Source organism: Rhinichthys klamathensis, unplaced genomic scaffold, assembly GCF_029890125.1.
Source record: "Rhinichthys klamathensis goyatoka isolate OS25496 unplaced genomic scaffold, OSU_Roscu_1.1 h1tg000259l_1, whole genome shotgun sequence".
Lineage (NCBI taxonomy): Eukaryota > Metazoa > Chordata > Actinopteri > Cypriniformes > Leuciscidae > Rhinichthys > Rhinichthys klamathensis.
This window is the reverse complement of record NW_026606781.1, coordinates 1,677,666-1,702,551: the sequence shown is the minus strand read 5'-3', so window position 1 is coordinate 1,702,551 and position 24,886 is coordinate 1,677,666. Positions and strand designations below refer to the sequence as shown.

The 24,886-nt window shown below is 38.0% G+C and overlaps 2 protein-coding genes and 2 long non-coding RNA genes across 6 annotated transcripts in view; 3 read left to right on the top strand and 1 right to left on the bottom strand.

The window, feature by feature from the left end:
* The window catches only part of LOC130101605 (uncharacterized), a 121,340-nt gene extending 116,525 nt beyond the window's left edge, over positions 1-4,815 (top strand). The window contains exon 3 of the long non-coding RNA XR_008809009.1: positions 4,613-4,815. This is a non-coding gene — a long non-coding RNA (uncharacterized LOC130101605). The remainder of the gene's footprint in view (positions 1-4,612) is intronic.
* A 7,502-nt stretch (positions 4,816-12,317) lies between these two features.
* Positions 12,318-15,495, top strand: ntmt1 (N-terminal Xaa-Pro-Lys N-methyltransferase 1). The gene is made up of 4 exons (XM_056267416.1): positions 12,318-12,452; positions 13,815-13,989; positions 14,752-15,004; positions 15,111-15,495. Exons 1-4 carry the CDS (start codon positions 12,400-12,402, stop codon positions 15,365-15,367), a joined length of 738 nt encoding a protein of 245 aa, XP_056123391.1. The 5' UTR covers positions 12,318-12,399; the 3' UTR covers positions 15,368-15,495.
* Positions 15,496-15,522: 27 nt separating this feature from the next.
* LOC130101603 (uncharacterized) lies at positions 15,523-16,146 on the top strand. The gene is made up of 2 exons (XR_008809007.1): positions 15,523-15,799; positions 15,978-16,146. It is a non-coding gene; the product is annotated as an uncharacterized LOC130101603 (long non-coding RNA).
* A 517-nt stretch (positions 16,147-16,663) lies between these two features.
* ndor1 (NADPH dependent diflavin oxidoreductase 1) lies at positions 16,664-24,325 on the bottom strand. 3 transcript variants are annotated; one of them, XM_056267410.1, is made up of 15 exons: positions 24,257-24,325; positions 23,680-23,821; positions 23,493-23,570; positions 23,307-23,404; positions 23,035-23,133; positions 22,634-22,735; positions 21,196-21,399; positions 20,983-21,110; positions 20,641-20,858; positions 20,238-20,345; positions 19,083-19,197; positions 18,811-18,957; positions 18,386-18,504; positions 17,304-17,398; positions 16,664-17,134 (listed from the first exon to the last, which is right to left on the bottom strand). In XM_056267410.1, the coding sequence occupies exons 2-15, from the start codon at positions 23,812-23,814 to the stop codon at positions 16,990-16,992; spliced, it is 1,791 nt and encodes a 596-aa protein (XP_056123385.1). In that variant the 5' UTR covers positions 23,815-23,821; positions 24,257-24,325; the 3' UTR covers positions 16,664-16,989. The 3 variants fall into 3 exon arrangements, with proteins under 3 accessions (XP_056123385.1, XP_056123387.1, XP_056123386.1); XM_056267412.1 differs by having other exon boundaries at positions 18,811-18,954; XM_056267411.1 differs by having other exon boundaries at positions 20,641-20,855.
* Positions 24,326-24,886: the final 561 nt, after the last annotated feature.

Below are 24,886 nucleotides of genomic sequence, written 5' to 3'. Positions count from 1 at the left end.
ATATACAGCTGACAGAACACAAGGCACACACTGAGTGTCTTGACAACAGCATCTCATTTACACAGAACCAAAGTCTTGACTAAAACTTAAACTCACCTTTAGGTTTAACATTATTTTTGCTGGATTGTAATAATCATATTTTTTAGCTACACATAAAAGATTTAAATCTCTAAATCTTAAATCTCTAAATTTAAATCATAAAAGGGTGTGGCAAATCATATATTAGTCACAATGGCATCATGTGTTTCTGCTTGTAGTTGTTGTGTGTGCTAATATGTGAATGCATATTTTGTTTTGTGTGTAAATATGTCTATTTTCAAGGATTATGGCATAACCATTATGACACATTCTTAATTTCCTTTCCCCTCACTGCACCAATTACATCTGCATTTATCCCTCAGCTCTGTCTCTCTCCATTTCTCTCTCTCTTTCTCGCTCTCTTTCCTTTAAATTATAACTAGTGTGTGCAGCTGACTGCAGAATTGATGCAGCTGAGAGAAAGGAGGCGAAGACTAGAAATAAAAAGAGAGCAATGGAAAAGAAAGTCATTCGTGGATGAGAAAAGAACAACAAGGGAGAACGATAGCACTACAAGGTTGACGGAAGGCAGTGGATGGGAAAGAAAACAGAATTAAAAAGAATGATAGGTAGGCAAAGAGATAGAAGTTATGGTGTAAGAAGAGAGAGAGGCATCGACAGAAGGTTAACCAATCAGAGAGCCACTGACGAGAGAGAGAGAGAGAGAGAGAGAACTGATCAAAACCACGGAAGGCTGCTTCTAGGCAACAAAGGACTGAAAACGTAAAACACGGATGTATGTATGGAACGAAAAGGGGTGTCTGCTGAAAGAGAGAGCCGGGGAACGAATGAGGAAGAGGGGAACAAATGAAAAAGAGTAGGAATCAGCAGAAGAGGCTTTTGCGGTCCCAAAGCGGAGGGGGAGGAGGAGGGCAAGAGAGAGGCAGGTTGGGGATGGGAAGGCAGGATCAATAACTAATTTCAGTGGCGAGCCTCAGTCGGACTGTTTTCCAATAAGCCCTGGACATAACGAGTTAGCTTGAATAGCTGTGCTGCTGCTATTGCTGCTCTCTCTCTCTCTCTCTCTCTCTCTCTTCATCCATCCCCCTCTCGCTCTACCCGCCTCATGTCTCTCAGGGCCCTGGTGCTAGCGAAGGCTGGATCGATCCTCTGCACGCACACAAACACACACATACTTAGACACACAGGCCTGAGTTCTGCAACAGGATCTCAAGACATGTCACTGCTACTGCTGCAACCTTGCATGCTGTTTGAATGCGTGTGTGATTGTGCGTTATAATTATTTCCATCATTATGAATCGTCTCATATGCAAGTAGGTCAGCAGATTTCCATGATAAAAAAAATAAATGTTTAAGATTTTATCTGGAAAAAACAACAACTTGTCAGCAATGAAGCAAATCTTCTTTGCATGTGCAGCTTGTGAAGGACAGTAGCCTATGCAGTCAGAGATAATTCATATCCATATATTTATAACAAATCAAAAATCAGTTTCTTCAAAATTGAATCTTTTAAATAAATAAATAAAAATGCAAGTAGAGCATTTTTACTGGTGCTCAAGTTCTAGTTAAATACTTCTGTGCCCCAGTTAAATATTACTAATGATAAATGCTTGTTTGACAATGACCCACCTGAGAATTTTTTTTTCCTAATAATATTTCCGCAATCATGTCACGTGTGTGTTTTCTTATCAGCTGTTTCGAATCGGAACTAGAATCACTCTATTGAACGAATGGGTTCGGAAATTGTTTCCAATTCAGTTTGATTCCTTCAGAACCGTGTGCAGTGGTTCTCACACCCGTAACTGGATTTATTTATAAGACAGAAAACAAAAAGAGCACTGGATGACGTGGATATTAACCTACAATGTTGAAAAAACAAAACATGGAATTGTCTTCTATCGCTTGTTAGCGATGAAGCAGCTCGTTATTGTGCAAGCAGACTGTAAAAGACTCTATACTGCAAGTAAAGACAATTTATGTATACCGGTACATTCATAACAGTATTTTAAAAAAGAGTATAAAAATATGGTGACACTTTTTTTGCCTCAGTCCTGATGACACTAGAGACACTCCTGGTCCGAACTGAAAGTGATTGCAAACAAATCCTGGGTGTTATGAAATAAATAAGACAATAAACAGACAACATGTCCTTATATTGTGTTATTACTGCTTGCCCACGGCAACAAACACTGCAGCCAGTTTGATCCCATGAGTTATCAGTTTAATTCAGTCTAATCTCTCACTGAATCAGTCAAAATGGTTGTTGATTTACTCCCTGAGCAATTTCATCATGTCCGACTCAAAATGTGTTTACAAGTTCAATTGTTTGTTGTCCTAGAACTGCACACTCTTTGTGTAATTGTTCTTGTGTGTGTGTTTGCAAATATGAGTGTAAAGGTGCTTTTGCAATGGAAAATAAAACAAAATGAGTATCCATGAGCACAACAGTTACTTATGTCATTTTCAACACATAATCTTTTGCCATTACCAATGCCATCAGTTTCTTCAAACTTGTTCCTTAAATAAATACAAACGCATTGTTTATGGCATTTACATGTGAACTTACAATTAAAGACAGTTTCATTCAATCATTTCTAAAACAAAATATGACAACATAAACAATGAAATGTAATTCCACATATCACTCTTGTGTGACGCTGTCCAAATATGATCTGCAGTGCTTTTTTCACCTTTGATGGCTGACAGAAAATTCAGGTTTACAGTGACAGCAAAACACTTCACTTGCATCATTGAAAGCGCATTTTCGTTTGGGCATTTCTCCAGCTTAGCTAGCGAGCTAAATTGAGAAACTGGTTGCGTGAAGACGATGGCAGCAGCTAGTGTGTAAAGTTATTGTTATGGCTGATAAATTCTAGAATGAAAGTATCAGCAAATCAACTTGCAATGGCAAAGAAACAGCCAGGGATAACCACAAACTATACCAGAGATGGTAGGAGGACATTGAAGATCATTTTAATGTGTCTTAGCAGTTGAAACCAGGTCACATTAACATTTTTAAAGAATTGTCACACCTTTTTCCCATAGGCGTATGGGGAGAAATTGATCATGATTTTAATAAAAAGTTAGCACTATAAACACATGTCTTTCCTAGCTGAAATAAGAATAAAGGGTTGGTCAGACACTGGATCACAAAATAGTTGTTTGTTTGTCTTGTATCACTAAAGTTACAGGACATAATACAGTTTGCTGAATAAATGCAGAATGATGGAGATGAAATGGCAGTGGTTAATGCTTTAAACTTTTGATTATGCTTTGATTATGCTGTTTCATACAGTAGCCTAAGTAAGTTTACTAATTTTGTGGATAGCCTATATACACCACCATTCAAAGGTTTGGTGTTTTCTGATGTTTCTTAAACACCAAATCAGATCATATTAGAATGATTTCTGAAGGATCATGTAACACATGTAACACACAATTCAGCTTTACCATCAAGGGAATAAATTACAGTTATTGCTGTTTTATCAAATAAATGCAGCCTTGGTGAGCAAAAGAGTCTTTTTTCAAAACGTAAAAAAATTATCTTATTCACAATCATAAAATTAAGTCCTTTTTAATGGTGGGGTCGATGTCTTTTATTCTTCCTACATACAGTTTGGCCATACTACCACTAGATGGTGCTACTCTACACTATAGGCTTACAGTGGTCATTGAAACCGATTCACATCATCAATGCAAAGAGAAAATATACTTGGTTATGAAAAAAAACACCACTTCTGCTGTACTGTCACAAGAATTGGTCATTTACTTGATACGTACTCGTATTGTTGCATAAGTGAGAACCACAATTCACAAATTACGTTAAAGAAACAGTTTCATTAAACATTTGAGCTTTAAATCCCCCAAAACATTCACATGTAGGCTATACCTAGTCTTGCTTGCTTCACATGATTCGACATAGAAATGGTTTAATAACAATAGTCTGGTTACACTGGAAAACAGGGTTCCATCCTATTTTCTTTTTATTCACCACGTTCCCCTCCCTTTCTTCTTCACTCTTTTATACTCTTTTAGTCTCTCACTTTCTTTCTCTCCCTCTCTTCCCTTCTCTCTGTACTGCTTGCATGGTTACAGCTGCACTGGTGATAGGGAGCTTACTTGTGTGAAATATTAATAAGAAAATGGCTTATGCATTTTTAACTATGAGCCAGGCAGACGTAGTCTCGCAGAGGAATAGGAGTGTAAATTCTCTTCCAGACCAGGTGTGGAGCTCCTGTTCAACTAACTAGTTTAGTAACTCATAACCTGGATGAATTGTCTTACACAGTACATCTTTAATGATATATTATGTCTTAAGTTCAGAACATTATATTCATGTGAGTTCAATACTAGCCTTATATATGATTATAGTTATGAATCTTAAATGTCCCCAAATGGAAGCTTTTGTCAGATTTAGCTCACTTGTAGGGGTTTGTCCCCATATCATAGATAAGTAAAGCAACCCACACAAGACACTTTTATCCTCTCAGTAACCTTTTAGCATTCTCTCTCTCTCTCTCTCTCTCTCTCTCTCTCTCTCTCTCTCTCTCTCTCTCTCTCTCTCTGTTTCTAGGTCAGGGGAGGCAGTAGTGAGCGTGTGCTCTGCACCGCTGTCCACTTCAATCTACCCAGCCACGGCTGATCTCAGAAATATATATACAGAGAGAGTTGTTGGCGGTGATGGGGGTGTCAGAGGCTCACATGGGGGAAAACAGAGACAGAGAGGAAAAATTCAGAGGAGAAAAGGCAGAAAGAGAGAAGGAAGTTAGTATGGCAAGCATAGCATGGACTTTGGGCGTGGGTTGTGTAACATTCTATCCTGTTTTGTTCCATAAACGCACACGCAACATTCCAGCACACTCACACTCGCACAGCCTCTGTTCTCAACAATATGCAAGGCACTGCTGCACTGTGAAACCAGAAACCACATCAGACCTCGGACCTTCAAAGACAGAACTAATCCCGCTCTCACCCAAACCTGATTGTAATTCAGTCATTACGCATTCAGCTCGACGCACTGCAGAGCTCTGGCTTCGATTAAGAGCCTGGTGTTGACTGCTTGAAGTTTGCTGCTGATATACTGCTGCATTTTACTATAATGATGCACCTATATATAAAATTACACAAATACTAATAGTATATAAATAATACTAAAATACCACCGCTTTTATTTGAACATTTTATTTACAAACATTATTACATGAATCATATAATAATAGCTATCATCTGTCTGTTTAGTTCATGGATTCCATCCGAATCAAACCCATATTATTAATATACTATATTTTTTTATATTTTTATTATTATTAATATAATTTTAAAAAATAAAATGTGTTTACAATGTATTAGTGTTATTTAAGTACTATATATTATTGTAGTGTTTATTAAGATTTTGATTTTATTATCAGATCTATAATCTTTTAGCTTTATTTTATTTTTGTTTTAGTAAGTTAGTTTTTAAGTTATAATATAATATGAACATTAGACATGAATTCATACATTTTGAATGCAGTCATTCAGAAATATTTTATATAATATATGCCATGAATGATCAGAATGAAGTATTCCAGACAGCTGTGTATATAATAGCTACCTCCTGATGGTTACTTCCAAACAAACATAATACTGAAATCATACAGGGACATTCAGTACATGCTAATTTAAAGGTAAACAAACACACATTCACACCTATACATATACAGATTTGCATAAACTTTACACTCTTCAGGGGTATGTCTGAAAACAAGCTTGTCTTATTGTTTTCTTCTTTTTCAGGAGAGACCTCGGTCCAGCTCCTCTTTTCATCTGTGTATTTGGCCTTGTTTTTTCTGTCATAATACAGGTGCTCCCATCCAAACTACCATGATGTAATCCGACTGTAATCCCAAACATCAAAGAACCACATGTGTCACATACACACACCCTTCAAAGTCTTTTGCAATGTTTGTTTGGCTAAAATGTGCTTCTGATTTATTTTTGAGGTAAAATGTCATTAGTTTTTAAACACTGTTAGTGATTTTTAACATTTGTTAGTTAGTTAGTTGTTTGTTTTTGCCTTTTGGCTCTGACAGACATTCAGGCCATATGGTTCCGCTTGAATAAGGCATGAAACCTCCTGACCCTTCTGTGTGTAGAAACACAAACATTTGCTTACACATATGCACAAGCACAACCATATGAATGTGTAGCAAATGGCAGACAGGACTGCAACTGTCTGTCTCATATTTATCTGTAATTAAGTACATAAACGGACAAATTCAACAAGCAGACACATCCGCTCACAACCTTGTATCATGTTAACAATGCTATCATATGTACACATTATAGTTCATTATTATAGAAAATCTTTGTTATTGTATTTTAGCATGCATTGTACATTTATATATAATTATATAAAAATAGACATTTGCTGAATAAAATGGCTTTAAGCTATACAGCTGTGCATTATAAAGTTATATAGATATGTTATTTTATTTTATATTAAAGTTATATGCTATTTTAACTGTCAGGTTTAGGATGAGTCCTCACGGTTATCTATAAGAACTGTGGAGTAAGTGGATAGTATTCTCACTCAGTCATAATTCCAATATCTTGAGCACAATTTCCAAGGGTACCGACAGAATATCTACTTTAAATAATATGTAAACATAATTACCTCAATTTTAATGATGGTATTGACTTGTCTTCAATAAAACATTTACATCAGGGTAGTAGGGGAAATAGGGCAACACATATCTGAAATTCCACTGTTAGCTGTTGTCACCCACTGTGATCTGAGCTCTGACCACTATGGGGCATTGTGTTTATTGCTTGAGAGAACTACAGATTCTCTGGTGACTGTCTGAGTGAATGAGAGAATGATTTTAACCTCAAGCTGCCCCACTGAGCTTGCATACAGTACAACAGTGCCATCACGTGGCTGCTGGAATTAATGCACAAGTGTTTTGAACACTCATTCAGGGGAATGTTTATATTACAGTTATCCTACACATTTGTACATTCAAATACTTATCATTGTAATAACAACTTAAGAATATTTCATTAATTTGTGCCACTTTTGTGTTCATATGAATTGTAATCACAATAATATGCCACAAACCAAGATTGTCCTACAAATGACCTAAGCAGACTTTAAAGGTAGGGCAGGCAATTTTTATATAATAAACACTTTTTGTTATTCTGGTTGAAACTCCCTTCACATCCTAATAGCAATCAATAATAAAAGTGGTCCAAATATGAATAAATGTACATATCTTCTGTGGAAGTATCAGGACCAAAAAATGCAGGTCCGAATGGAATGACATACAGTGTCCTTCCTGCCTGTCAACATATGTATTTCCATAGCACGGCGCACCTGCTCGCGCAGACATCACACACGTTATCAGCGCGTTCCATAAAGCTATGCAGAGTTGTAGACAGACAGTCACTGAGCGCCGCAAACAAACAGCAGCAGACTTTTACGGTTCCTCCTGAACCAAAACAAGCTTACAAGTTCATGCCATGGCGTAACCATAATTTAGAGACGGCAACCATGACATTCCTCCTGGAGCTGTTCATGTTTCATGCGTTTCTCTGGCAACACTATCAACGCCGAAATCAATCTGCAGCAGTCAGGTGGTACAAGTCAGTGCTCTGCAAGTTGTTTACATTCATTATTATTGTAATGTTTTGTGCTTTGAGACGTGGTAATTTTAACGGCGTCTCTCGTGCGTGTTCATGTGTTTTGAAGAAGGTGAAGGGAGCTAATTTGCTATTCCTAGCCACTCCAAAATTGCCTACTCTACCTTTAAGGAAACTTATAGGAGACGTTGTTTGGTTCATCTGCTTAACAAGTAGCACAAGATGTATCATGTAATTTTTTTGGTAGCTTATACATGTAACAATGTTCAAACAGTGGTCAGTTTAACACTCACTTTGACTGCAATTCATTACATACTGTGTTTGGTTGCAGTGTATGTGCACATGTTCATAAGTGCCCTTATACTGTCCATTTCTTTTTTCCAGGGATGCCATCTGTCCTTTTTTGCATGAATGAACTGAACTCCTTGAATGCACAAGGCTGAGTTCGCTCTGTGTAAGTACAGTAGATTTATTGATTGAAGCATGTGTCCTTGTGTCTGAGTCAGGGTCTACATGTGAATAGAATGAGATAAGAACTACTCTGTGACCTCCACCCTATATGCAAGACACACATCTCCTCACCTTTCCCTTAAAACCACCCTCCTCAGCTGAAAATCCCTCCACATCCAGGAGAAACAAAAGGATAGATGTTTCTTTTCTAAATACTTACATTGCTATTTTAATCAACATTACTAGTATTGCTGATATTGACTAGATTCTAGTACTGTTGTCAATGTTGTGTACCTGATAGCCAGTGTGTAGCAGTTTAATTTAGTTACAAGACAGCATCAAATATCTCTATAAAATAACGTAAAAATATTAGATTGGCAAACAACTAAAATAAATAAGATGAAGTACTAAAATTATTAAAACTAAATTTTAAATAACAATAAGTATAGAAATAATAGAAATAAATTAATTACAAAAAATAATACATAAATGATGTTTTATTAACAAAGTTCGGGAGAAGCACGTTCAGATAATTAAACCTAATTAAACACATGTGGAGCACATTTAGATAATCAAACCTAATTAGACACGAGTGGTGCTTAATCAACGAGTTAAGCGCTGTGTGTATATATACAGCAAACTTACCTCCGTTCATTGACAGTTTAACAGCATCCCTCCACCACCCCATCGCCTCACTTATAGTCCTAATACTCTTACAACAACGGGGGGAGTACTCTGGGTTCGGGCAAAATTCCGAGCTCGGAGCCCTCCCCCCGGACAGCACGCCAAATACGCATAATCTTTACTCTGTTTAATTGATGTAAGTGTGAACTCTTGAAATTAATAGAAACAATAAATAACAACAACATTACTAAAAACTTAAACTAAAATTTAACAGAAAATATTAAAATAAAGGCTAATTCAAATATCAACAAATACTATAAAATAAATAAATATTTCTACAGTAGCCTAACACTAATACATTAAAAATGTTTATTTTGACATTTGATTATTAATATTTAAACTCTTCAAAAAAGTCTAGAATGAGTCAAAACTAGGTAACTATATACTGTCAAACATATTTAACTGTGGAAAAGAGGTTAATCTAAAAGGAGAAACGTGAAGAGGGCACACACACACACACACACACAGAGAGAGAGAGAGAGAGAGAGAGAGAGAGAGAGAACCCATAGGCGGAGACAGGTAAGGAGAAGAGCCGGCCAGCTCTGCTGACTCAGGACATTTCAAAAATGTTGATTTCCGCTTCATTTCTCCAGCCTCTTTGTAATTCTAATGAGAATGTAAAAGGTGTCAGGAGCCAGAGAGGGAGTAGACAGAAGAAGATAGGGTGAAAGAGAGCAGATCAGATTAAATATCGACTGACTTCAGGCTGTCCGATGCAGACAGGCAGTGTACTGAGTCATCATATGTACCCTGCCAGCTCGGCTGAGAACGAGAGACAGAAAAGGATGAGCAGACAGAGTCGGGAGGGAGAAAGAGGAAGAGAGGAGTTGCCCAGGGGAGTGAGAGGAGAGCTGTGAAACATTGGGCTTGTGGGGGAGGAGAGACGAGCATAAGTAGTCGAGAGAAAGCATCCTGTCATGTAATAAGGGGAGTGAAAATAAGAGACGGGATGAGAAGAAAGAAACGGCAACAGTGGAAAACAAGAGGCTGGACAGAATATAAAATAAAGATCGTTAGGATGAACTTACAGTTCAGATAAACATTTATTAGAAAGACATGGGAAATGAAAGTGAAAGGATGTTCATAAGAGTAAACCAAATAGACAATATTAAGATGAAAATGTGATGAATAGTGAAAATAAAATACCTACTTAAAGACCAACCATAGGAAAAGAAACACTAACTCCCATTGCTCTGGTGTCAAAGAAGGGATGCAAACATGCCTAAAATATAAAAAAAAGTTGTGCTTTTAGTGTCTAGGACAAAAAACTGCTAGTGTAGTCCATACCGTTACTTACCTTTAAAGTGTATACCTCTACCTTTTTTCTATGCTGCTTTAGGGCTCTAGAAATGAAAATCATTTTATGAACCTTTTATTTTCATAATATATTCAGAATTTCTTACATTTATTGAGGGAATGCATTTAGCCTCCTCACATGCAAGGGGCCGGACCCATAGGGGCCTCAGTAAACTTGTTCAAATGATATTAACAATCAATTACTGTCCATACAATAAAATACATAGAACATAATTACAATTCTAAAAACAGTACAGAAAATAATGTCGTCGTAAAGAAAGAAAGATTAAAAACAAGCAGATTTAGCAGAATTTTAGCAGAAATACTGGAGGAAATCTTACCTTAAATCTAGGAATGACCAAGGGTGAGAACTACTCTATGCAGTCTTAACCTTGGGTAAAAACACCATTTCTCAAAACACCATTACATTTTTGACTATTTAAAATGACTGTTTTCTTAGCCATGTGAGTAGCATCTGCCTGCAGTCCCGGAGGCTGCATTTTCAGGACCCCACTTCTAGGACCGCATTTCTAGGACCCTAGGTTTTTAGTGACAACGCCACCTACCGAATTAGAGGACCAGCGAAAATGGATGACATTCAGAGTGTGAGTATCAAATGCGAATCAATTTTTATTTGTTTAACTTTAAAAACAATTGTGATGCATTTCATTGGAAAGTTAACGTTGCCAACGTGCTGGTGATTTGCTAAACAGTCTTGAATGCATAGCCATCATATACTAGCCTCTAATGCTGGAAAATGAAATACTACGGTTCATTTAACGGAGCTGTTGCATGATAGGCTAAGCCTGTGTTGACTTACTTACAGCACAATAAACTGTACCATGTTCGTTCTGAAAGCTTGTTAATTACTCATTGTTTTTCCATTTTAATTCAGTTAAAATAATCGTAATGTTTTCACTGTCACGTGCTCACAGTAAGCCTGTTAACGTTACCCACAATACATGTTATGTGTACGTCTCTTCATTTTGACATGGTTTTATAAAGTTGGTTGAGACATATGACATTTTAATAGTCAGACATATCAGAGAGGCCATTATAATAATTGACTGTTAAAATCCCACGTGTTAGATTGTGTCATTTACTGTATAGGCCTACTTATATATGGTCAGGAAAAGTCGTGTCAATAATGTTATTTCTATTCAGATTTCTTGCATCTCTCTCTATTATTTTTTTCTCAGTTCAGATGGGCTTTATTGACATGAGTGTTTCTAGAACCTTTGTTCCCACAACATCAAAATCATTTTTTTTTTCAAAATCTTTGAACAGTATGCAATAATTGTATTATGAACAGTAATTGGTATGAAGATTGATATCATTATTTTTATCATTATCATTACTCTGTGGTAACTAAGATCTTTTAAATATGAAATTTAAAATTAGAGAGTAGAACATGTTCAACTAAATGTTCCTTATTTAATTCACTTCTCTTTCTCTCTCTTAGGAGTCAGTGATGATGTTGTCCATGTGTTTGTCCATCCATTGAAGTGGTTCACGTCATGATCAAATTTGTTTTTGTGTTTGTTCAAGTTCAGTTGTTACATATTATTTTGTAAAATATTTTGTGTGTTCAATTTCAGTTGTTATATATTATTTTATAAAAGATTTTGTGTGTTCAAGTTCAAGTGTTATATATTATTTTGTAAAATACACAATCAATCTACCCCCTGAGTCATCCTTGTCTTCCCTCTGTACTTGAAAATGTGGTCCATCGAGTGACTGAAAAGGCTATAACATGATTCCTTGTTTATTTTACTTGAGTTATATTATAGTATGCTACTTAGACCCAATTTCTCAACATTCCTAGGAACCTGGTTTAATTGCAATAAAGAAAGTAGTATTTGGGTGTAATAAAACTTTTTAAAAAACTCTAATGTAGTTAAAACTGGGTGGAGATACTGCCTTGGTGGCACTTTTTTCGTTCCTCCAAAACTAGGGTCCTGGAAATGCGTTCCTGGGACTGCGGTTCTCCGACTCGGTAGGTGGCGCTGTCACAAAAAAACTAGGGTCCTAGAAATGCGGTCCTAGAAGTGGGGTCCTGAAAATGCAGCCTCCGGGACTGCAGGCAGATAATATTGAGCCATGTACGCAAGTTTACATCCGGCCACAAGATGGAGACAAAAACAAATCGCTGAGGGGAAACCACTGATCTATATAATGACATTCTACATAGATCAGTGGGGGAAACACGTTGGTCAAGTAAGGAAATGACGTACGGTGTTCAGCATTTCTGCTTTAGGGAGCTAGGAAAGCTTTCATGGGGCAGTTCTACTACAGTTGTTCAGTAGTGACATGACCGATTGTAAGAAACGACAGTCAGCGGCAGCGAGGGCACGAAAGCAAAGGTACGGTAGTGTTTACTGTCTGAATTACTGTTAAGACAGAAACAGATCAGAAAGACATGTTGGAAGCATGAATGTACATACCTGTGATTGAGAGCTGGTCGTGTCAACACGTGTAACTTTTTGTCACCCCTAAATATAGCAAAAGGAAAAGACACGTTTAACGAGAGCACGATAGCAGGGCCACATGTATGATCTTTTTTTGTCCAAGTAAACCCAGTAAGGAATGAGACTGTAACAGTAACAGACTACTTTTTCTTCAATGACCATTTATTACTTCGTAAATACGCCAATTTTTTAGTCTTTAGACTAAAACTATTTTGTGGGTATTTGTGTGTTCTGTAGGTCCTTTGTATGTATTCATTCATGCTTCCATTTTTGTTAGGAGATTATATCTTATTTGACCAGTCATTTGTCTGTCAGTCTAGCCTATGGTGAAGTGATGCTTCCTGACAGCTGAGCTCAGACAGCAGAGACACATTTGGATTCAGGTGTCTAAATCTGACAGCTTCAGCACGTTAGGTCTCATCAGGGGCTCCGCTAAGGGGGGGAAGTTGGGACGATTCTAAGGGCTCACGCACTTTTGGGGCCCCCAGAGATCAATTTTATTAGTAGTAAGTTAACGGTACTAGTAGTAATGTAATAGGGGGCCTAAGTTACCTCATATTCTTCCATTGGCCCAAAATTGCTAGCGGCACCCCTGGGTCTCATTACAGGCTAAAGAATTGGCTCTTTACCATTTCATTGAAATGATAATTATAATAATTTTTATAAACTAACAACTCAAACATTGTCTTATTGACAGTGAGTGCATGACTAGGTTTACTTACTATGAATAATATTTGACATTTGTATATATTTATTGTAAAATGTACCATGCCAAATGAGAATGGTTCTGCCCAAGGTTTTCCCCTTGTCACATTCGCCTTTTCTCATTGGGGTATCAATAGGCTAAATATTTTCTGTATTGTGAAAAGCGCTATACAAAAAACTTGACGAATAGCAATGGAGTATAACAGTTTTATAAGAATCGCGTTAGCAACCAATTCATTTATGCATTTATATACTAATGCATTTTTACACTGCACAGAAGCTTCATCTGAAGCAGTAAGATGCATTTACAGACTGATTTCCATGCAGCATATGATTTTACACAGAACCTATAATTGCTATGAAATTGATTTAAATATGAAAAAATGAATATAGGAACATGAAATAATTCAATCTACTTTTAATTGTGTACTTGTATATTTCTAATTGAATATATACATCTATAAAAATGCATAAGATCAAAGTTCAATAAAAAAATGCTGAAGAAGAACTCTGACTCTGGTAAAACTACTTTCTTTTGATCTCTGTGGTCAGGAGTTTCACAAAGATGGAAGACTGCTTGATAGAAGACCAGACAACCTTTTACTCGAAGGCAGAACATTACTGGAAGGATGTCCCGCCCACTGTGGATGGAATGCTGGGAGGCTATGGCAGCATTTCCAGCATTGACATTAATGGCTCCAAAAAGTTTCTTCAAAAATTCCTTGGGGTGAGTAATTCTACATTTTAATACACTACTGTTCAGAGGTTTAGGGTCAGAAATATATATATATATATATATATATATATATACACACACACACAGTTGTAATCAAAATTATTCAACCAATAAAATTTGTAAATCAAATTTACAGACTTTCAGCTGTTGGCTATGAACAAATCAAACAAAAGTAATTGAAATCGCTCAACACAACAAATGTTTCAAGTGGTTTCCCCAAATTCAACTGAAAATGCCACTTTTAATGACTTCTGCGGTCTCAAAATTATTCAACCCCTTCATGGCAAGCATCTTTAGTACTTAATTGAACCCCCTTTGCTGTCATGACCTGCTGCAAACAAGATGTATAACCAGACACCAGTGACACTCTGAAGACTGGAGTAATGATGCTGAAAACTCAGCTTTGCCATCACATAAATAAATAACATTTTAAAATAGAAAAATTTATTTGTAATAATATTTCACAATATTACTGTTTTTACTGTATTTTGATCAAATAAAAGCAGCCTTGGTTAACATAAGAGACTTATTTAAAAAACATGAAAAATATTAGTGTAAGTTGGTAGTGTAAATCTTTGACATTCTACTACTCCAAATTTTAGTCCACTGCTAGGTCTTAAGTGATTATTTGAAAGAAATATCTTGAAAATGGAGCAAGACCGTAATCTTGCCCACAATTACTAAGCTCCACCAAACCTTAAATGAAAGTCCATGAGAAACACACTATCGTCTGGTTTCCTTTTTTACTCAAAGGAAGGCCAGGGTAAGACTGGGACAGGCTGTTCTCTGGACTGTGGTGCTGGAATTGGCCGAATCACCAAGCGGCTGCTCCTGCCGCTCTTCCGTACAGTGGACCTAGTGGACGTGACGCAGGAGTTCCTGGAGAAAGCTCGTACATACCTGGGTGAGGAGGGCAAGCGGGTGGAGAACTACTTCTGCTGTGGCCTGCAAGATTTTCAGCCCCAGCCAGAACGTTATGATGTCATATGGATTCAGTGGGTGATTGGTAAATGGATTTATTTGGCTACACCATCTATCATAAGAACAATTTTATACAATGGAAACAGTCACTATAACTAGATGAATCTTCCAATCGCTTCATGTATCTGTAGGTCACTTAACCGACGACCACCTGGTGGAATTCCTGAGGCGTTGCCAGAGCGGTCTGCGTCCGAATGGCCTGATTGTGGTAAAGGATAATGTTGCATTTGAGGGTATAATACCTGATGATGTAGACAGCAGTGTGTGTCGGAACCTGAATCTCCTACGTCACCTAGTAGCCAAGGCTGGACTCAGCATCATCTGTGAGGAGCAACAGCAGAACTTCCCTGAGGAGATCTATCAGGTCCACACTCTAGCGCTCAGATAGCTGCAAGCATTGCACGAGTATGTTTTTATGTGTTTGTTCTGAAGCCAATGATGTGAATGGAAATTAGGAATCAATGTTAGCTACACAAGAAGCCATGTGTTACTGTCAGTGTGATCACCGTTTTTTGAAAAAGGCACAAGAGTTGAAGGTGATATTGGGAGCTTGGGATTTTACTTCTAGAGCTTGTAATATGACAGCTAGTACTCAAAGCTGTCATGAATCTGAATGTAAATGTGGCGAATGGTAGCTTTTCAGTGATCCAAACAGCTTCACACTCCAGTTAATCCTCGGTTTGAAGTCTTCTGTCTGACTCAGAAAGGTTTTATCACAGTGGAAACAATCAAGAAAAAATGTAAACCACACACACTGCTTTATTTTTAGCAGTGGGTGTACTAAATACTTAAAGGGATAGTTCACACCAAAACAACAATTGTCACCATTTACTCGCCTGTATGACTGACATTCTTCTGATGAACATAATATATATTTATGTAAAAAAAATGTTGTCATACATTGGAGGTCAGTGGTCCCCAAAACAGTTTTGGGAATGTTGTTTTTTGTGTTATAGTCATACAGGTTTGGAAACACATGATGGTGCGTGAATGGAGAGAACTATCCCTTTAAGACAATTTAATCAGAGTTTTATGGCACTGAACGCGTGTGTAAAACCTTTTAATAACTTATGAGAATTTGAATGTTCCATTTTAGTATGTGTGAATTTACAGCTGTTGACAGAAAACTCTCAACTGAACCATTGAATAAACTAATATTTTGAAGTAGTCCTTGTATGACACTGTTTTTGTGAGTAACAGTGGTCTTAGCCTTTTTGACTCAAATACCATAATCACCTTCCCCCATCCCTGCTAAGATATTTATTGTCTATATGCTATAATAGTTAAAACATTTTTATTGATGTTATTGATTTTTATTTATATATTTAATGAACGTGGTCAGTAAATTTAATATTGAATTAACCACAATTCATTCATTATATTAATCATAATTTATAAATGTAAATACTTGTAAGTCGTCCTGTGGCCACCCTGTAAGTTTGCAGAGGCCCCCGGTTGAGAATCACTAATGTAGAATATACCAGTGTGAGTTGGATTTTGCATTGTTGAAATCTTTTTTCTTCTTCTAAATGAGCACATCCATATTAAATTTTGACTGGTGCACACTAGCTGTGTCCATGTGAACAATTCGATGCTTCAATTTAAAATGAAAGAATCAGTTCTTATATTTTAGTCATGATTTATTTTAAGAAATTAAAAGAATAGAAGTATTTCCAACTATTAATAAATTTTCCAAGTCTTTATTACTTTGTCCTTCAATAAGTCAAATCCATACAATAAAAATGAAAGCAGTAACCCCAGCCTAGATTACAGCTAACATCAAATTAAATTCATGGTCTGGTAGTGTGTTGTTTGTAACTTCTGTTAAGCTTACAGGTCCCAGTTACATTGTCAAAGGCAGTGGGGAACTTGTTGGGCGAAGAAAGTGGTTGGACCACAACTGAGGTTTGGAATCAAAGCACTATACAACACCATTTAATCTCAGTTCAACTCACTTTTCACACTTGAGGCTATTTTTTGTTTATTAAGGCTATGGATTTAATGGAGAGATCAGGACCAGGTTTCACTTTGAAAGCGTCCGGTTTTCTCCATGGCATCCAGCATCTCGTGTGCCTGGTTTTCAGAAATCCCACCCTCTTTCTGGAATACTTCTTTCAGCGCGTCACATACACTTGTGGGCATCTGCTTGGCATTTCTGGATGAAAATGGAAAAGGGTAGCTAATTTCTGTCCTGCTCCTCATATATGTTGTAATATTGCTCTATAACCATCCATACATACAGTATGGGGTATAACATTCCATAAAAATTGTAATGTTCAACACTATTTTGTTGAATGCCTTAACTTGATGTTAAAAAGACTTACCCTGCTATGTAAAAGAACGCATTCTTCTTTGCTATCAGATCCCATAAAAGTTTGCTTTGTTCCTTTACGCGATGCTGAACGTAGATTTTATCCTCCTGTAAATGAATCAGATTCAGATTTACCTAATTATATCCCACAGCCTATAAAAGAAAATATTTCCAGGCAGCAATTATTGCAAAAACAATCAAATGAACACTGTAATTATAATGTTTCAATTATAAATGTCATTAATTACATTAACATAGATTGATGTGCCTTCTTTTACAGTAAAAACATGCAGTATGGAACACATTTGATTTCAAGTCACATTACCATAACCTGCATTATACTACTGACTGTATGACAAAAGACAATAGGTGTGTACGACTTCATGCAGCGCTGTGCAGACCAATCGGCGAGAGTTGCCACTTGCAGTTGGGGGCAGAATTGAAAACGGAGCCGTCAAGTCGGACACTTTCTGCTTCCTGTAGTGACGCTCGCTCACACTGTGTTTGCGTACTTTATCACAGACAAAGTGGATTAGATGTGATATTTGTCAAATACACAATCTTCAGACAATTTCATCAAGCAACAGAAACACTTTTCATGCAATGCTTAATGCAGCACCATTTGTACAAGAATAAAGTTCAACGTAAGCCATTTAAGTGGATCTATATATTTCTTATCAGTGTTATTTTTATAAACATGACAGTACAACATTATGGTTCCATTTTATTGTTATGAAAACATGGCTTTTTGAGCATTATCGGAACTGAAGGTGTCAGAATAAACACAAAACACGTCATTGTCATAAGTGAATCCGGCCAATCGTTGAACAAGGGTGTCGTCATCTGAGCTTGTGCAGCCGCTGCTCTTGAATTCCTCTCGCGGTATGTTGATGGCTTGCATCACTGTGACGCTGTCTCAAGTCTGACAAAATTCCTTAATGGCATTCACTGCTTCAAGTCAGACGTTGTGTCTGTGCAGCGCCACGTGAAGTCGAACACACCTTATTTTTTAAATGTTCCTGGGTCCTCCCCTCTCTTATTTAGACATACCTGTGCAGTACTCTTATGGTAAAAGCTAAATAATACTCATCTGACCTGATCTCTGGAGAAGGCTGTGACAAGGATCATGTGGCCCCTATGCACCTTCTCCTCCCATTCTGATCGACAGTAGAAGTCTTTTGATTCAGAGCGACAGCCAAAAAATAGCACATTAGCTGAAACAGGAGATGAGACTTTAGTTAGACTGTATTATGACTAAGCACTCGAGACTTATCAACAGCATTATGGCACACATTCGGTCACTACTTATCAAATTATGAGTGTGTTCTAGGCCATAAAGTACACATTGTATAAAGATATAATCAGAAAAATAGGCACCACATTTCTTGATTCTTACCCTCAGCCCAATTCAGGAAGAAGTGTCCCTCACAATAAATTTTATTAGCGGAATACATGTTTGACCATCACTTTTCATCTGATGCTACGCACTTCTGAATAACAACCAAATCCAACAAACTCACCCATCTTCCCATGAGCAGCCCTCTCCTGTATGGCAGATCTGAAGGGAGCCACACCAGTCCCTGGTCCCACCATTATCACAGGGGAGTCTGGGTCGTGAGGGAATCTCAAACTCCCCTTCTTCACCCACAGCGGTATGTAAACATCTCCTAAACAGTATTTTGAACACGATTTTTTAAAACTATTTATTCGCACAGATATAATTATTTGTCTGACTGCATTATTGGCAGTTTTTGACTTTACTTGTTAATTCTTTCAGGTCGATCAGACCAACCTTTCGAGGGCTCCAGAGATGCCAGCCAGGAAGAGCAGAGGCCTTTGCGTGGCTTCAAAAGCAGGGTTTTATATTTCACCACAGCAAGCAAGATCTGGATTCGGTCAGGGTGTTGCTGTGGAATCAGAAACAAATATTTATATAAATATTATACATTTACAATACCGGTAAGATTTGTAATTCTAATATGCTGATTTGGTGCTCAAGAAACATTTCTTATTATTATTAAACAGTGCTGCTTAATATTTTTGTGGAAACCATGATACATTTTTGAGGATTCTTTGATGAATAGAACGGTTTTTTTTCTATTTATTTGAAATTGAAATCTTTTGTAACATAATAGAGATAGTTCACCCAAAAATGAAAATTCTGTCATTAATTACTCACCCTCATGCCGTTCCAAACCCGTAAGACTTTTGTTCATCTTCAGAGGACAAATAATAAAAAAAAATATTTCTGATGAAATCTAAGAGCTTTCTGTCCCCCCATAGACAGCTACGCAACAGACACTTTGACGCCTCAAAAAGAGATCGTAAAACTAATCCATTTTAATTGAACGGTTTAGTCCAAAACTTTCTGAAGAGACGATCGCTTTAAATGCTGAACAGATTGGATTTAGGCTTTTATTCACACATAAACATTCATCAACTCCCACATCAGTTGTGGTAAACAGAAGCTCCAGCATGTTCGCTTGATGTGCGCAAACCAATGAGGTTTATTCTCACGTGTTGCACAGCACGTTTGAGCTTCAGCAAGAGGCTTGTTCTCACACATCAAGCAGGTTCGGTTGAGCTTCAGTTTATGTTCTCTGATCAATGTTTATAGGTGAGTAAAAGCCTAAATTCAGTCTGTTCATCGTATAAAGCGATCGAGTCTCTTAAGACAATTTGGACTAAACCGGTCATTTCATATGGATTAGTTTTATGATCTCTTTATGAACTTTTTGAAGCGTCAAAGTGTCAGTTGCGTAGCTGTCTATGGAGGGACAAAAAGCTCTCAGATTTCATCAAAAAGATCTTCATTTGTGCTCCGAAGATGAACGAAAGTCTTACGGGTTTGGAACGACATGAGGGTGAGTAATTAATGATCGAATTTTCATTTTTGGGTGAACTAACCCTTTAATTGTTACTTTTGTTGACTTTATTGTTGACTTACCAAGAGAGAAGAGGCAATGGAGAAGGAGCGAGGCTGAATTTCTGGAAAAAGATCCAACAAGTAGTCAATGCTTAACTCAGCTGTGGTGTGAGGGAAGTCTGTCAGTACCTGATCAACAAGAGTATAAAGGTTAAATAACATCTGCCCAGAGATCACAAAACCTGTTCACTAGCTTACAGGAGCTGTCGCAAATCCAGTAGATATTTCACTTCCTTTGTGTTAACATTAGAAAGTGACAACACTACTTACAGATTTTAACCACATAAAAAACTTTGTAGGCCACAAAATATCTGAACAAGCACACAGTTCTCGCATACTCCATATGACAACAGTGTACAAAATGAGTCTGCAGACATCATAAAATAGTTATCATTTCACATCAACAGTCAACGTGACCTCTGACCTCCAGGGCTGTTCGGCGGGGTCGGTTGCAGTAGGAGTGAAGAGAATCCTGACCCGGAGCAGAGCTAAACTCCACAAGTTTTTCACGCTCCAGCTCATTAGTGGCAAAAGTGGCCAACACCTCAAAGAAGGAACGACGTGGAACAGCAGAAATGTCCAGGAACTGTTCCACCAGAAAGCGAACGGAGCAGGGCTGAGGAAGACGCACAGGGACTGCTGCTACAGAGAGGAGGGGAACACAGACTTTTTCAAAATTTAAAAGGGAAGGCTTTTCTTATGTGGAACACAAATGGAGATGTTTTAGCATGTGGGTTAAGTTTTAAGGTGATAAGTATCACCTCACCTGTGCTGCTGTCAGTGGAAGTTAGTGTAAAGTAGCACTCCGGGTCAAGCTTCAATAGTTGGCAGAACTGCTCCACATCCTCTGCAGCATTACAGGGTCTCATCATTACAACGTCCCCTGCATTGTACCTGTCAGAGATAGACACAATCTTTTAATATCATTTTGTGATAACATCTCTAGATATTATTATTTTAAATGTTTCACACTGCTCACTGGATGTTGGAGCCTGTAATGTCAAACTCGATATGCCTGACATCCTGGAAGTGTGAGGGATGAGTCACTCTCTGATTGAACACGACTCGAGCTGGAAAAGGCTGCAGCGAGGTGGGAAGAGCCTTATTATCAGGTGTCTGGAGATGCTCAATCTGCTTAACTGGGACTTCATCTAGGAAGTGGAAAACGTATCGGGGTGGAAGTCTGAAAAATCAGAACATTTTACATTAAAGGGTAACTAAACACTAAAACAACGGTTTTTAGTTAATGATCTGTAAGAATGGAGCTTCATAAATGCTGTTCATTGATTCGAGTACATTTTTTGACATTTGGGTATAAAGTGTTTTAATTTTCAAATATATGGTGTAAAAGAGTGCTGCCCTCTTGAGGTTAAACGGAAAGCTCCTGAAGTACTCTGTGATGCAGGGTACTCTCTGACGTCACTCTGTCACGCCCTTGGCAGCCCCTGGTATAAAAGCATCTGGTTCCGTCAAAACTACTATAGCGAGTCAGGAGTTGGAATTACGAGTATTGAAAACAATCAGGATAGCGTATATTAGCATAGATTTTTAGCATTAGCTTTATCTGTATTTAGTACAGTGGTTAGGATGGTACGTAGGTGTAGTGTTGCTGGTTGCAACAGCACTGCATAACTTTCCACTAGACTTGGAAATTAGGCGCCAGTGTTTGCATGCACTTGGCCTGGAAGACCGTGAGTTCCCGTCTATCGCTGTGTGCAAACTGCATTTTACGCGGGATTGCTTCTCCAACGCAATGGAGGTGGAAATGGGCTTCTCCACACAGCTCGTGCTGAAAAGCGACGCAGTGCCAAACGCTGCTCTTCCTGCATGGACTCCACCACCACAGCGGCGTCATGGTGTGAGTGAGCATATATTTTTAATCACAATTTAGGTTCCTTCCTATTAGGCTAAAGTTAACCCTCTGGTGTCGACAAACTGGCCGGCACGATTTGCTGGATATTTTTTTCACATAGCAGCAAAATATACTGAACGTAATAGTAATAATAACCCTGGAAAAAAAATATTTTCGCTAGCATCGTCGGATCCCGATCTTGATGCGGGAGTTAAGACCGCAGTTTGAGCCAGCGGCGCGAATTGATATGGCTCTGGCCCTGTGTCCACAGACAATTCAACATCCTCCACTTCAGGTGAAGGTGGGGGAGAAAAGTCCTCGACTTCAAATGACCGCTCTGTTGCAAAAGCTACTTGCGTCACTCCAGTCGCTCTCCATTTTAGCGAGTCTGACAGCAGCTGTCACTGCGGGTCTCAGGCACTGATCTATATAATGTCATTCTATATAGATCAGTGGTCTCAGTTGCACACATATTTACCCTTTAAATATATTAACTGTTAAATATTTCAATTAAGTAATCAAAGTGTTTGGAAGCTATGAGTGTTAGATTATGTGAAATACATACTTTTCTTCCTCACGGATTGGAGCGAGGCCAGCAGGAGGAGGGTAGACAGACAGGGTTTTCTGCCAGAACGAAAGCAACCAGGGGTCAATCACACCATCAGGCCTGAGGAGTAATACAGGAAATATCAGCTGTACAGAATGCGAACTTCACAAACACTGTAGCCACCTTATTTTTCAATGTGAAGGTAAACGATTTGCTGTAAAAAACAATAAGTGTAGTAAACGGTAAAACTATTTGCACTACAAGCCAATGTCCCTATGATTACAATAATATCAAGCAGCATACGTTGCATATGTTTTTGTACACACATATATATATATTATACATATATAGCTGTACAAAAACATATATAACATTTATTATATAACATATATTTGTGTGTGAGGAGGACCTCTGCTCACCCCAGATCATGTTGATCATCAGCCAGTCCAACAGGCTGCAGCATATTAGCACCAAGCTGAAGCAAACGCTTATGGAGCTTCTTCGCAACAAAGTTGAACCTGGAAAGTGGACAGAAGTGTTGTATCATCAATAATAATATGCAGCCTGAAAACATATGTACTCAGTTCTTAAAAAAAAGAATTATCCTTTCAATTTCATTAAAAATATGCAGTGAAGAAAAACATATGAAAGCATAATGAAGGCTTTGTAAGCAGAACATCTGTCATCTTACTTTGGATACGAGGAGTCTCCAAGGCCCAGCACAGCACAGTCAAGTCGACAAAGAGAATCAGCAGGCAATGCCTTCCTGAACAGGAATCTCCAGAATTTCTATATGAAGAAAACATTCAAATATTTAACATTTAAATATGTAATGCATTAGAGTTTATAGACTTAAGTGATGTATATACAGACTGACCTTCATATTGTCTGGAGGGTCCCCCTGTCCTGTGGTGGCGCAGATAAACACTACTAAAGACTCTGAGATCAGGTTGGCCTAATGAGGAGACGTGATAACATAAAGCAAAGAGATCGTATGAACTAATTAACTTATAACCCCAACTCAATGCAAAGCTTCGCCTGTCTGACTGCAGACGTGCACTGACCACATTGTAAGTGTCCAGGGCTTCGACTCTGAATCTCATCCGCCTCCTCTGCGCCTGACGGCCGATCCGCTCTGCCGTGTCCTGCGCTGTTCCCGTCTGACTCCCGTACAGAACCAGGAGAGTGTGGATGCTCATCCTGACACTGGAATCAGAGAATGTTAATGAATGAATGTTAACCTTTGTTGTGGTTTTTGAGCAATCGGCATCAGATACAAATACTATTCAATACCACCGGAACTTTTTATGATGAGATCAAAAGCCAGGGATGGGTTTGTTGTAAATCGAGGCATGTCAATGACAGCTTTCAGTCATCCACCATCTAACTTACGTGACATTTCCCATGCATCATCACCCTGCATCTTTTCGAGATCTACATTTAAGAAAATATTCCATCACGTGGCTTACCTAAAAATGTAAGGACCTAAGTGATACTCTCTCTCATTATCGTCAGCACATATATTGACAGAAATGACTGACTGTGTAAAACCGATTTTGTCATGGGGCGCTTTACGGCAGATTTCAGTCATTTTACGACGCCGCATGTAACGAGTGAAAGTTTTCCGCAAACACAAGTTACCTGAATGGTATTAATTCGTCTCTCTTCTTTTTCCCACTTGACAGCTCCGGCAAAGTCAAACCGACTGTAAAAAAAAATTGAGTCAGACTAGAGCCCGTCTAACGGAGAGCCTTCTTCTTCTTCTTCTTCTTCTTCTTTGGATTTTTACGGCAGCTGGCATCCATTGAGTTGCATCCAGGTTGCAAAGTGCATTACTGCCATCTTCAGGCTTTATTTACCCTTTACTTTCATTCACACTAAATCCGCCTATCTAATCCAGTCCCCCTCAAAAAACCAAATAACCATTTACTACCCTCCACACTCTCTCCATACTCCAATAAACTTTTTACTGTATTATCTACCCTTCCTATATTTTTAACTGTGTTATCATTTCTTGTCTTTCCTGATTAAATTTCCTGCATTTTGTAAGAACATGTTCTACTGTTTCAACCTCCTGACATTGTTCACACATTCATGTAGGATGTTTTCCTATAATTAAAAGCATAGACATAATAAATACATAGACGCCCTATTGGCCGCTTTGGAACGTTGCTGCGATACGTCAACGGGTCCGCCATTTTGCTGAGGGCAAGACTGCACTGTAATCAAATGTAAGCAAACGGGGGAGCTGCGTTTTTTCTGGATAAAAAC

What these genes read in the sequence shown, in the direction of transcription:
- ntmt1 (XM_056267416.1), top strand. Translation starts at nt 12,400, where the DNA reads ATGACCGATTGTAAGAAACGACAGTCAGCGGCAGCGAGGGCACGAAAG. An exon ending in GCGAGGGCACGAAAGCAAAG is followed by an intron (nt 12,453 to 13,814) that starts GTACGGTAGTGT and finishes CTCTGTGGTCAG; the next exon opens with GAGTTTCACAAAGATGGAAG. An exon ending in TTCTTCAAAAATTCCTTGGG is followed by an intron (nt 13,990 to 14,751) that starts GTGAGTAATTCT and finishes TTTTACTCAAAG; the next exon opens with GAAGGCCAGGGTAAGACTGG.
- ndor1 (XM_056267410.1), bottom strand. Translation starts at nt 23,814, where the DNA reads ATGAGCATCCACACTCTCCTGGTTCTGTACGGGAGTCAGACGGGAACA. An exon ending in CCATTGCCTCTTCTCTCTTG is followed by an intron (nt 19,198 to 20,237) that starts GTAAGTCAACAA and finishes CTGATTCCACAG; the next exon opens with CAACACCCTGACCGAATCCA. An exon ending in GCGTTCTTTTACATAGCAGG is followed by an intron (nt 17,135 to 17,303) that starts GTAAGTCTTTTT and finishes ATTTTCATCCAG; the next exon opens with AAATGCCAAGCAGATGCCCA.